Source organism: Dipteris shenzhenensis, chromosome 32 (assembly GCF_047967505.1).
Source record: "Dipteris shenzhenensis isolate YYH24624 ecotype China chromosome 32, Dip_SZ_1.0, whole genome shotgun sequence".
Lineage (NCBI taxonomy): Eukaryota > Viridiplantae > Streptophyta > Polypodiopsida > Gleicheniales > Dipteridaceae > Dipteris > Dipteris shenzhenensis.
Window position 1 is genome coordinate 2,977,342 of NC_141627.1, and position 13,132 is coordinate 2,990,473.

At 39.9% G+C, this 13,132-nt stretch overlaps 1 protein-coding gene across 1 annotated transcript in view; it reads right to left on the reverse strand.

Annotated features, from left to right (window-relative positions):
* Positions 1 to 3,110, reverse strand: part of LOC147880178 (tobamovirus multiplication protein 1-like) — an 80,883-nt gene extending 77,773 nt beyond the window's left edge. Inside the window, exon 1 of the mRNA XM_087370438.1 lies at positions 2,803 to 3,110. Coding sequence (XP_087226564.1) covers positions 2,803 to 2,928 — 126 coding nt within the window. The 5' untranslated portion in view covers positions 2,929 to 3,110. The remainder of the gene's footprint in view (positions 1 to 2,802) is intronic.
* Positions 3,111 to 13,132: the final 10,022 nt, after the last annotated feature.

The window sequence follows — 13,132 nt, forward strand, 5'->3', positions numbered from 1 at the left end:
CATCAGCAATAGACTCATTTGGGCATCCTCACCCCAACATGATCTCACTCTGACTTTGGTCTCTTCGTTTATAATTTGGAAGGTTGGACAATGACTATGAATGGGAAGTCCCCATAGGTCTAACAAGGTAAAACATAAGACTAACAATCATTTGAGGGGGCCATTCCAAGGCAGAGAACCCTTATTGACCACACACACAAAAATTCTAAATTGAAGATGTGGGGAAATTCCCCCCTTTGATGGCATATCTTGTCCTTTTCCTCCTCCTCTTCCAAGCTACCATAGTGTGAGGTACATTGTCATTGGAGAGGTTCTTGGTGTAGCCCTTCTTGTAACTCCTTTACCCTTTGATCTTTCTTGCATCCCATATGCCTTCACATAAATCAAATATGAAGAGGGTCTTACCACTTGTTAGTAAAACAAGGGCAGTGTCTACTCTTGTACATAGAAGCTCATGAATGCATGGCATAATGTAATCATCCAAATGTAAATACACTTCAACTATCATGATAGAAACTTCATTCATCACTGAGTCACCTTCAAGCATCAAATAGGCTACATCATTGTTGTCAATGAAGCTCATCATCCAAACATATACATAGTCAAGCATAGTCAAACTGGACAGCAACCCAAAGATCAATCTTGAATCGATGCTAGAAGACATTATATGGGTAGATGACCAAAAGCAAAAGTGAAAAATGATAAACAAAGAAACTCTTGAGCATCTAACCACTTGCAATGCTTCAGCCATGAAGGAGATTTGAGAGAAACCCCCAAATCGAGCAAACAGAGACTGGAGGATCAAATTCGACCTATCCTGAGCAGCAACCAAGGGGCTTTTGGGTGGAAATGAAAGCCCTTACTGAGGCCTATTAGCAGCACAAAGGATGGGCGAAATTGTACACACAGTAATCTGGCATTACATCAGGAAAGTCGGCCAAGGAAACAATGATATCTCCCTCGTCTGAGATCAAATTGAGCTCAAATTTCAGCAGCAGCTAGCCCTAAGTGTTGTCCAAGTGCGGCTAATAGGGCAGGTCGAAATTGTGAATGTAGAGGTGGAACTTTGAGGAAGTTCGGCGACCAAAGAACAAGGTGGCACGGTAGCTCAGAGTACAATTCCGTCAATCCCAACGGTGGAAAGGTGCACCCTAGTGTGGGGAAGCTGCAGCCAAAAGGATTTTGAAGGTTAACGGTCGGATGTGGAGAAATCAAAGTTGCAAGATTCTGGCAAAATTGGGAAAAATGGGATAGACATAGAAGAGATGGAAGAAGGTTGAAGAAGATGAGGAGGAGGTGGCACTAGGACGTGGGTGGAGGCTCAAGGAGGGTGGAAAGGCTCTGATACCACATGTTGGTGCAAGCATGGAAGCATGATGGAGGTAGACAAGAGGTAGAGACAATGGCACAAGTATGAAGGCAATGAGCGATTGAATCATTCATAGAATGGAGTACATATAGGCAACTGGCCGTGAGTAGGTGGAATCTAGATCCACAATCATCTCAATCAGGAAGACCACCAATGTCTCCTAGAATCTCTCAATCACACACCACACTCCTATATTCACTCAATCACACCTACTGACTGGCACATCATCAGTCACACCTAACTCGGGCACACCTACACACACGTGTTCACACACTCACTCACATGATCACTCGCAACCATAGACCTTTGTACGATCCATTATATCAATTTGTCCTTCACTAGCTGTGCCACGTTGTATTGTAGTCTGATTATCTTGGACCAACATGAGATTCTATACGTTTTACCAATGGAGGGCCTCTATCAATCAAACAAGAAAGAGGGACAAAACCCAACAACAATGTGTTGAGAAGAATACCTCTCGATTCACCAGACTTTGGTCCTATCTTAATTTCTGTTCTCAATTAATGTCATCCCACCCACACAAGCTCCAATCAGGTCCTAATTCACCTCCGCCTCCGCTCTTTGTCCTGGTCTTCTAAGTTTGACCCACACGTTTATCTAGAAATTTGTTTGTTATTCTCTATTATTTTGTTCCCATGTTCTTTCAACTTCAATAACCAAAAATCCTGACGGTTTCAGCACAAGACCAGGTAAGATCTCTTCTTGCTCACCAAATCCATAAGGTTAAGATAAGAGGTCATCCTTCATGGCATAGGGCTGAACCTCGAGTAGAAGTTTGGCCCCAATGTGGGTCCCATGCATGTCCTCCAAATGAACTTCTAATTGCGTATGTTGTCGATTACTTGAGTTCTCTTCTTGACCGGCATGTTATTTCGTCTGTTGAGCAGGGGAACATACTAAAATTTATTTGCAATGAGTGGTGTGTCGAGGGAACGGAAGAGTTTATTGGCATCGATTTAACAATCCTTCTCTCGATCACAGATGATAATCGATCAACCTCTAACCTTTCATGACTCAAGAATGTAGCGTTTCTTCAGACATGGAAATAATCTCAGAACAACTGCAGGGAGAAACTCCTGTAATGAGGCCCTTCTCGTTATCGAGCGTTCTATAGAGAAGAACTCATCTATGTGGAAGAACAGAGGCATCAACCTTAACTTGAGCCTGAAAACTGGAGGAGAAGCCAGAGAGCACTCCAGGTCTTTGACCAATCTAACGATCCCTTCGACTGCTACATATGTACGATCCCACAAGGCAGAGAGCACGATGCTTTCAATCCGGCATAAGCAAGTAAAATGGCGATTTCTGAAGCAAACAAAACCGAAGCACCATGCAAGTTTACTTCAAGCTAATTACAAAGAAGTGGACGTGTCGGGCAGCTCGCACAAACTGGTGTTGTTGTAAAGCCTTACCAAAGCGACCGCGCCCACGACGGCGTAGGCAGCGCAGAGTCCATAATAAACGCCGTCTTGCCAGGCGGAAGAGTTATCAACGTAATCCCACCACCTCCGGAGCTCATCCACGTAGTGCGATGCCATGAAGAACCCAAAAAAGCAATCTGTGAGCGGGAAGTTCTCAGAGGTACAAAACCATCCGACTGAAGTGGAAAGTCAAGGCTACTACATTGCGCCGGACGAGGGAGTTAGGAAGAAAGGAGGCTCAAGAAGAGAAGGAACTTCAAAGAAGCTTGGGAAACTAGCTAGGAACGAGTAATGAGCGAGCAGTCATCTTCTTCTTTTTGGCTTTGGACGTGACATGAGTGCTTTAAATCAGGCTTCCAAGCATGCACCACGTTTCTTCTTCTTCTTATAATTAACCCCCCCCCCCACACACGTCCTTCCCCTTCCCACGTTTCGTCTACCTCTTGACCATTTCATACCATAGTGGGAATCCTCTTGGCTCTCATGTACTGCGCATCTGCCCGTGCTAAATTCCCTTTCGGGAAGGAAACCTGCTCTCTTCCATAGTTGGCCATGTGTGTGTATGGGGTGGGGGCAGAAGGGAGCCATGTGTGTGGGGGGCAGAAGAGGGGGCAAGGGAGCCAAACACCACTCTACCCCTCCTAGCACACTATTCACAACATCCTCTGGCACATCACAATCTATTTTCTCCCAAGATGCTACCCTCCAAAAATAAATGTGTACCTTCATTGCTTTTACACTGGTACATTCATATGATCCTCATGTCTCAAAGAAGATCACTCACCACTCACTCTCTTGTGAGATTAGAATTTTGTGACCTCACGGTAGTCTGACATGGATGGATTCCTCATGATCCCCATCCACGCAATACTAGAAGACACCAAACCTTTACGCTATAGCTTTTAATTAGCTTGTTTGAGAAATCTCGCTAAGTTCTCACATGAAAGGGATTTGTTCTGACTTCAAATTTCCTACCTCCTCTTTATTTCTAAAGTCTCTTTATTAAGGCACTCTTTGCCATTGAGTAGATATTTGAGTACTCTTTTCAAAGCATTCAAATAATTAAGTACATAATTCAAATATTTAAAACTATGATGAGGTTGCAATAGCTTCTTCTTTTTCCCCCAAGAAAGTTGCTAGCTTTACCCGCATTCAGTTTTAACAGTTCTCTGTAGCAGATCTTGATGACTAGCTTGGACAGCTTAGTGCGCCCCACCATCCATTGGGATTCCCTCCATTGAGGAGAAGGAAATGAGTTTGTTGGCCCCCGATTGAGGCAAATTGGTCACTACATTCGATCAATTCAAACTCAAAGCTTTGGGATTCATTTAGGATCACTGGGCAATCTCAAATCCTCATGATGGGGCCCATTCTACACCTCAACTCTCCTAATTGGAAGGTTCGAAAGCATGTGCATGAAGACTACATTTCTATTCAATAACTTTTACAAATTGCTTGAGAGGTTGCATTCATGGTCCATTCATGTGGTATCCTTGCTTGACTTTTTTTATTAGCATTGTATATGCTCCACACTTGCTCCATCGTGCAAATGCTCAAATTTCTTTTGATGCTATGCCCTCGCTTATGCCATCTAATGGAAAGCTTAGCAAAATGAACTCTCAATGCATATCTCTTCTAGCACCTCTTACGTGGCTTTCAAATACTTTTAAAAAAACATGAACCTCGTTTCAAACCTATTTGTACATAGTATTGTTTATTGCGTTCTCTCTCTCTTAGTGTTGGTACCAATTATTGTGTTTTGGACCTATTTGTACATAGTACCATTTAATATGATTTCTCCCTTAGTGCTCGTACATTGTGATTCTCTTCACATCCCCTTTAGCGCCAAGTGTTCTTTCTTTTAGTCATTTTTGTTTTCTAAATCATTTTTTATATTAATTTTACTTCTTTTGGTCATTTTGTGTACAAAGTGTTTGGTTTATTAATTTTAATGGAATCATCATTGATGATCAGGTTATGTTACAGCTCTTCTTTTGATGCTATGATTCTTAACATTTACTTTCCACTCTCATATTACCATATGATGTCACACAACTTCTTTTATTATACAAGAATTTTCTCTGCATTTTTATATTTGTCCCAAGGTTATATCACTTTATTCTGACATCTAGGCATGGATTCAAGGTGACATTATAAATAATATGTTGCACTGTATACACTTTAAAAATGAAGTCTTCGAAATACTCAAAAAAATCATTCATACATTTCTTATCAAAGAATATGATCTTGATATTCTAACCTCCATTCTCGAGGAGTAGCTATAAATTATGTATGCCCTATGCCTTTTTCACAACTCGTAATAAGGTCCTTCTTACATCTAGATTATATTGTATTTAGCAATTTGTTTATTTGGTTGGATTAAACATAAAGAAGTACACGTGCATGTCCAAGGTATATACATTTGCCCATTATCTTCCTCTAAAACTTTATTAAATCTCAATATCATCCATGCTTTTGGCCTTTTTTTCTCATTATTTTGCTAAATTCTTACAATGCTCCCAACAAAAAAATCTTCACGAGAATAACTTGCATTTGTTAAAAAAATTTGCATCAAGCCACTAGATATTCACACAAAATATTAAATTATAAAGTCAAAACTCGCATTCCTCTAGTTGATAAATAGCCTTCACACTGGACTAGCTTTATATGTATTGAGGTCATGATTGTATGTTATAAATTAGGTATATTCATCATAATTTAAGCCCTTTGGATGCTAGTGCTATGATGACTTGGGAAAAACCGCATCTTTAGCTTAAACTTCAACCTTCCTTAAAAGGCTTTAAGCAATTGTCTAACCATCCTAGAATCACAACGTGCCTTTTTTTTCTCCATAAAGGAAACTAAAATGCTGACTTCCACTACTTTGAGTTTCAGCTATGGGTGGGCCCTATTAGTTTGGTGGGTTTGCCCAACTGACCACTCTATTTTAAAATAGGAACAATGTGTGTCCATGCATGTGTGTGCGTGCAATGATCTAGGAATTTTTAATCATGATATCCTAAAATACCTCTTTGTATATGGTGACATTAATTGTAAAACCTCTTTCAAAATTGAGTGGGAAGTGCTAACATGTCATAATCCAAAAGTTTATATGTTAGAACATTACACATTGTTAGGATGAGTTTAAAGGTTTAAAGCACATTAATTGTAAAACCTCTTCCTAAATTGAGTGGGAAGTGCTAACATGTCATAATCCAAAAGTTACAACATTAAATGTTGAGATGGGTTGGAAGGTTTAGAGCACACCCACCATGTTGTTATCCTTGTCTTAACTTTCTACAACATTTTCACAACTATAATGTTGATGAAATTGATTTGGCATCTCACACATGGAGTTCTTTTCAATCCGTTCCATTCCATGATATCAATCGTGTCATATGGTTGGATCTACTTTATCTCCACACTTCATGGACTTGGGGGGGAGTAGGAGTTACACGTCAAGCTCCATCTTAATCACGATCAATTCCTGAGGCTATTTGAGATCAAACCATTATCAAACCCCAATATTTGGAGGACAAATGACTCTCACCTTACTAAGGATTTCCATTGGATAGTTACTAGTCTTGTCCCACGAGGTGAGGATTGAGACAGGGAGGATTGTAGGCACACTTAGAGAGCATCAAATCTAATAAATGAACCATACAATCGATTCAATCATAGAATAGCTTAACAACATTAACTTAAAATAATTCAGATATGGAGAGGGAAACCATGGCAAACATATTCACACAAGGGAATATGAGAATGAGAAAGAATTTGGTAAACAACAAGAATGTGCAAAGTTTGCCCCTTAGCAAGAAGTAATTTTGAAAGATGCATATGTTTTTTATGGTGCAAGCTTGTGGAGAGTTCTTTGGAGGGAAGAAGAGTTAGCTTAACTAAGGGCAGAGAGAGCTAGATTAGAGGGTTTAGTTACATTAGATTAAGGGGTTTAATGAAATTACATTAGCACACTAATTGGATCACCAAATGTTTTTTCCAAGGAATCTTTCAAAACTTAACTTTTGTTAATCTAATGCAGTTCTTGAATGCAAACATTAATGAAACACAAAATTACAAACCTATTGGAACAAATCCGATGGAAATCAGATGCTTGAATGTAGAGATCAAGAATTTTTCATTTTAGGAGACCCATTAGAAAGAGGGGGGGGGAGGGGGAGGGGGGGGGGGAGTGGGAAGAAAGGAAAAAATTAGGGAATTAAGGAAAATTTAGGAAAATAAGGGTAAACAGGGAAGAGTAGGGAAACTTAAGAGGGAGAAAATAAGGGAACTGAGAGGGAGGGAAGGTGGGTGGGGGGAGGGGGAGAAGGGGGGGGGTTGGGAAGAAAAGAAAAAATTAGGGAATTAAGGAAAATTTAGGAAAATAAGGGTAAACAGGGAAGAGTAGGGAAACTTAAGAGGGAGAAAATAAGGGAACTGAGGGGGAGGGAAGGTGGGTGGGGGGGCGGGGGGAATAGGGGAAAATGGAGAAAAGTGGATGCGAAAGATAAGAGAGGATAGTAAGTGTGTGTGTGTGTGTGTGCATGCGCGCTTGCATGCATGCATGCATGTGTGTGCGTGCAATGTTCTAGGAAATTTTAATCATGATATCTTAATATACCTCTTTGTATATGGTGACATTAATTGTAAAACCTTTTTCAAAATTGAGTGGGAAGTGCTAACATGTCATAATCCAAAAGTTTATATGTTAGAACATTACACATTGTTAGGATGAGTTTAAAGGTTTAGAGCACATTAATTGTAAAACCTCTTTCTAAATTGAGTGGGAAGTGCTAACATGTCATACTCCAAAAGTTACAACATTAAATGTTGAGATGGGTTGGAAGGTTTAGAGCACACCCACCATGTTGTTATCCTTGTCTTAACTTTCTACAACATTTTCACAATTATAATGTTGACAAAATCGATCTCGCATCTCACATATGGAGTTCTTTTCAATCCGTTCCATTGCATGATATCAATCGTGTCATACGGTTGGATCCCGATTGGATCTACTTTTATCTCCAAACTCCATGGACTTGGGGGGGGAAAAGAGTTACATGTCAAGCTCCATCGTAATCACGATCAATTCTTGAGGCTATTTGAGGATCAAACCATTATCAAACCCCAATATTTGGAGGACAAATGACTCTCAACTTACTAAGGATTTCCATTGGATAGTTGCTAGTCTTGTCCCACGAGGTGAGGATTGAGACAGGGAGGATTGTAGGCACACTTAGAGAGCATCGGATCTATTAAATGAATCGTATAATCTATTCTGTCATAGAATATCTTAACAACATTAACTAAAAATAAATTAGGAGAGGGAAACCATGGCAAACATATTCACACAAGGGAATATGAGAATGAGAAAGAATTTGGTAAACAACAAGAATGTGCAAAGTTTGCCCCTTCGCAAGAAGTAATTTTGAAAGATGCATATGTTTTTTATGGTGCAAGCTTGTGGAGAGTTCTTAGTCTTTAGTCCTCACGAACAAATAGTAGAGAGGTAAATAGTGCCATTGCCGACTACTCATCAATAACAGTGAAGGAGAGTATGGAGCTTTGTGTGTTGGACTAGAAGCTTGCAAAATACCACGTACTCAAAGACAAATTATCCAAGGAGACTTTTTGTTGGTAGTAGTTAGACAACTCTAAAAGTTTTGAAAGGTAAGAAGTTCTAGAATTATAAATTTGTTTGAAGAAGAGGCTAGAGTTTTGAGAAGCCCTTCTTGAATTGATCAGAATTGGTAACATGTCATAATCCAGAACGTTATATGCTAGAAACATTACATGTTGTGAAGGTTTGGAGTAAATTTACCATGTTGTTATCCTTGTTCTAACCTTCTATGACATTTTCACAATTTTTACCATGTTGACAAAATTGATATGCCATCTCACGCATGAAATTGCATGATGTCAACCAGATCATATAGTTGGATCTACTGCAGGTCCATAAATCATGGACTTGGGGGGGGGTAACAAGGAGTTTTGTAGCAAGCTCTAGTTTTATCATGATCTGTTCCTGAGAGTATCTAAGGACTAGGTGATTATTAGATCCTCTTATTTGGAGGATAGATAATTCTCACATTATTGAGGAGGTTGTCATGAATAGTTGTAGGTATCATCCCAACACTGAGGATTGAGAAAGGCAAGACTGTCGGCATGCCTAGAGAGCATTGGATTTGTATATTATGCACATTGGAGGACCTAGGGATAGAGGAGCTTACCATGAGATTCTTGGATGACATTGGGCTACTATCTCAACCAATCCACTTACATGATCAAGTTTTCATTGGGATTTACCTAATTCAGATGAGATGATATAGAGAGATTCTATAGAGAGAGATTAGATAGCAGGAAAAGATGGTGACACCATAGATAAAGCTAGACCACATATAGATAATTTTAGCATGTCATAGTCTTCTACACATTTGATTTAGCACTGGGTCATAATAAAGAGAAGGAGGAGGAGCTAGCTAAATAAGAAGGAGTAGATCCACACGACGGAGTGGATTAGGTAGCTGAATGAGGACATAGTGCATTAGTGAGAAGGGGAGATGAGAAGTAGTATAGCCAAAGTCACAAAGACCAAAGCACAGTGTACAAATAGACACCAGAGCATGCATGACGTAGAAATAGACCAGAGCATAGGTCCAGTCTATTCATGTTTTACTCATAGGGGAAATTCAAAGGCAAGGTATGACTCTTGATATGGCTCAGTGCATATGAATATTGTAGAGGCCATGCCTCCCGTTAGTGAGAGACAACCAAGTAGAGTCAGATACAAGATACCCTCATATCCCATCGGAGGATTGTCAAGGCACTAGGATCATAGTTGAGGATTCTAGATTCTAGAGCTTTTGGTTCTCTTAGGACTTTGAGTTTTGAATTCTGAGTTTTTAATATAGCTCTCAACAAGAGCCCTAACGATCCCTTGCATCAATCATCCCATTGCGAATTTGAGTAAATATCTTTGGGTGTATTTTTTCTCATAGGCCCATGAGACCTCTTAAAGACATTAATTATGTTTCATTCTATGTATATTTTCCATGGCAAGAAATCTTTTTGATTGGGAAATTTTCCTATAGTAATTGACTCATTTTGTTGAATCTTGTTTGATTTAGCTTATCTTTAGAATTTTAATCTTGTTCAATTACAAGAAGATAGTTCTTTTGTAACTTAGTTGAAAATATGGGATTTTCTAGCAAATTTAATTTCTTTCACTTGTTCCCATATTATGGTGACATGGTTAACAATTATAGGTCTACCTTGAAGCCAATCTTCCCTAGGCAACATGCATTGTATATATTGATGGGATGGTCACAAGTGTGTGGACTTACTTTGAAAATAGAGGAGACATGCAATGACCATGTGGAAATCGTCATGACTTGTCTTTACCATTGTGTTATTCAATTACTCCCACCACCTTGAGTTGGGGTTGTATTAATCAAAGTCACATATTTGAGGTAAATTGATCATTGATATCCTTAATGCCCCAAGGTTATGATATGAGATTTTTGGCAAAGCTTGCACCTTTTCTACCAAGTATGTGATTGCTTAATGCTTTATTAAATGTGATTTTAATTACCCTAGGATGTAATCCAAGGACATTTGACTTATACTAAGATTTTGGTGAAGGGATTGATTTACAAAGACAATAAGTTTTACATGTGGCTAGTTTGATTTGCGTAGAATGACGAAATATACATTTGAGGTTGTATTAGTTTTGGTATATGACTTAGAGCAGGAAAATAAATGAATTTCCTTGCATAACCTTGCCAAAGATGGGGATTAGTATACTTTAATTCCAAAATATACATTTGTAATTGTAATAGGTGATATATGGTCTATAGTAGGCAAAGGAAATAGTGAAAATCCCATCTATAGACCTTTCTCTCCCTTTATGACGTATTAATCTATTTGTTTGTCTAGTCTACTTGATAGATAAGAATTTCGTGTTTTATGTAATAGTTTTTGGTTTTGAACCCCGGTTGAACATTTGGCCTTTTATATGGCCACGTAGTTGTGGCTATTGGTTTATGTATGATGGTCACTTCTACTTAATGATGGAATGCTCTAGATTCTTGTGATTACATATTTTGTTTCTATATTTTCATTTTTGGTGATAGCCCTTATTAGTGGGCCCCATATTTTCCCCCTAACTTTTTTCATCCTTCTCATTTCCCTAACTTTTTTCCTTCCCTCATTTCCCTTCGAGTTCCCTCCAAGATCTCGTGGACTTTGCCTACTCCTCATTTGGAAAGCTCCCCTCTTTTAGACCCACACTGATGTTGCAGAGTTGAGAGGGAGCATTGCAATCCAAATTGTTAGTGAGGAGAAACAATAGTAATTGAAATTGGTTCTCTCTCTCTCTCTCTCTCTCTCTCTCTCTCTCTCTCTCTCTCTCTCTCTTTCTCTCTCCCCCCTCCCTAGACTTTTGTGACATGAGTATAGCACTTCATAGTCCCCCCCCCTCTCTTTGCACCGATCACTCATACTTGTCATTTGCATCTTAACTGCATTGCCAGAAATAGTATGAGATCCACCTGCTCCCACGTAAGTTCGAGTACATTTCGATCATGCTCTTGATAAAGTCTATATGAGTCTCATGTCCCCTCCATGTCCCATGGCTAGCAATTCCTTTGAGAAATGATATAGACCTTGCTCTTGCCTCTGATGCATTGGTATCAATGATCCATGATGCTACCACGAGATCATTCCCCACGACTAGATCTATAGCTTGCTCCCTAGCTGGAAAGATGCCACAGAATCCTTGGTATGACAATCAATGCCATGAGATGAGATATTACAGTCATACAAGATTAAGCCTTGGGACACTTGATGAGATATATGAGATATGAGGCACAATAGATTTTACGATGCCTGACGTGGTGTAAGAGGCGAGCTTTCCTCTCACATAGCATGGATGAGGTGATCCAATCGTTTTGTGGAGGTGACCCCACTTTTGCATGGGGACTCCTATTTGAGGAGAAGCTATGTATACCCATTATAGATCCAAAAGTGTGGTACACCTATGAGATATCCCTCTATGATGTCCGAATGAAACACCATGCAATATAACTGCTCTCCCCTAGCCCACCACCACCTGCATCCTATTCACCCCACAAGATGTGAGAGTGGCATTACATCGGCTCCACAATCGGAGATTCCAAGACCTGAGAGCCTATGGATTGAGTACTTTGCACATGGACAGGAGGTCTTGGCCCCAATCTTAGCACAAATGTTCAATTGTGTAGTATGTCATGGTTTCCCTTATACTTGGAGTACTACTACTGTACCGACACACAAAGAAAAAGATCCCATCGACATAGGGAACTACTGCAATCTCATAATTGGCCACACGCTAGCCAAGATCTATGGGTCAGTACTAGAGAGAGAGAGAGATCAAATCCTACACAGAGATGCATGGGCAATGAGCATTGGGGCAAGCTAGCTTCAAGAGACAACACTCCAGTCTAGATCATATCTTTACTCTATGGATGGTCATTAAGGAGGCATGATCACGACACCAAAAAGTCTATGCTTGCTTTGTAGACTCTTGGAAGGAATTTGATACCATCCCATGAGCTAATATGATCAGACAACTACATAAGATGCAGATCCTAGCTATGATGATTTGGGGGGCGACGAGTCTCTATGAGTCAATTAGAGGGAGAGTATGTGCCCTTGGAGGCTTGTCAGACTGGGTCGAGATTAAGATAAGGGTGAAGCAGTGGTGCCCCCTCTCACCAACCTTGTTTGGGCTATATATTGATGAGATCATGACATTCATCTACCACCTAGGTGGTGAAGCTTCATGGCTGTTCAATATGATGATACGGCGATCCTGCAAGCTTCACAAAAGTGTTGCCCATCAATGGGCTCAAACCTGCATCTTTCCAAGAATCTATTCTTTGCCAGCATGTATCTCTTCTCGATGTCAGTCCCATATCGGCTTTGGTACAAAGCCTCTCCACAAACAAAGTCACTCCTTCTAAAGTTCTCAAAAGCATCAAGAAAGTCCACGCGCTTTTGAAATGTGACATCAAGCAATGTAGGATCATCTTCTTGAAGTCTCTTAAACGCCATAGGATGAAGAGTGATATTAGTGGCAACTGGAGTTCTTGTTTTCCTCGTATCTTCATACATTTGCATGCAAATGTCTTATCTAGCTTTCTTTGATTTGTGAACAACGAAGCTCGATCAATAAGCATTGTGGCCACACTGAATTGTGAAAATCCCCAAATGTACCCCTCATCCTCTGGAGGATGTAAGTCTGCTGCCACACTTATAGAAAAGTCTTCGAGACTTGTATCTT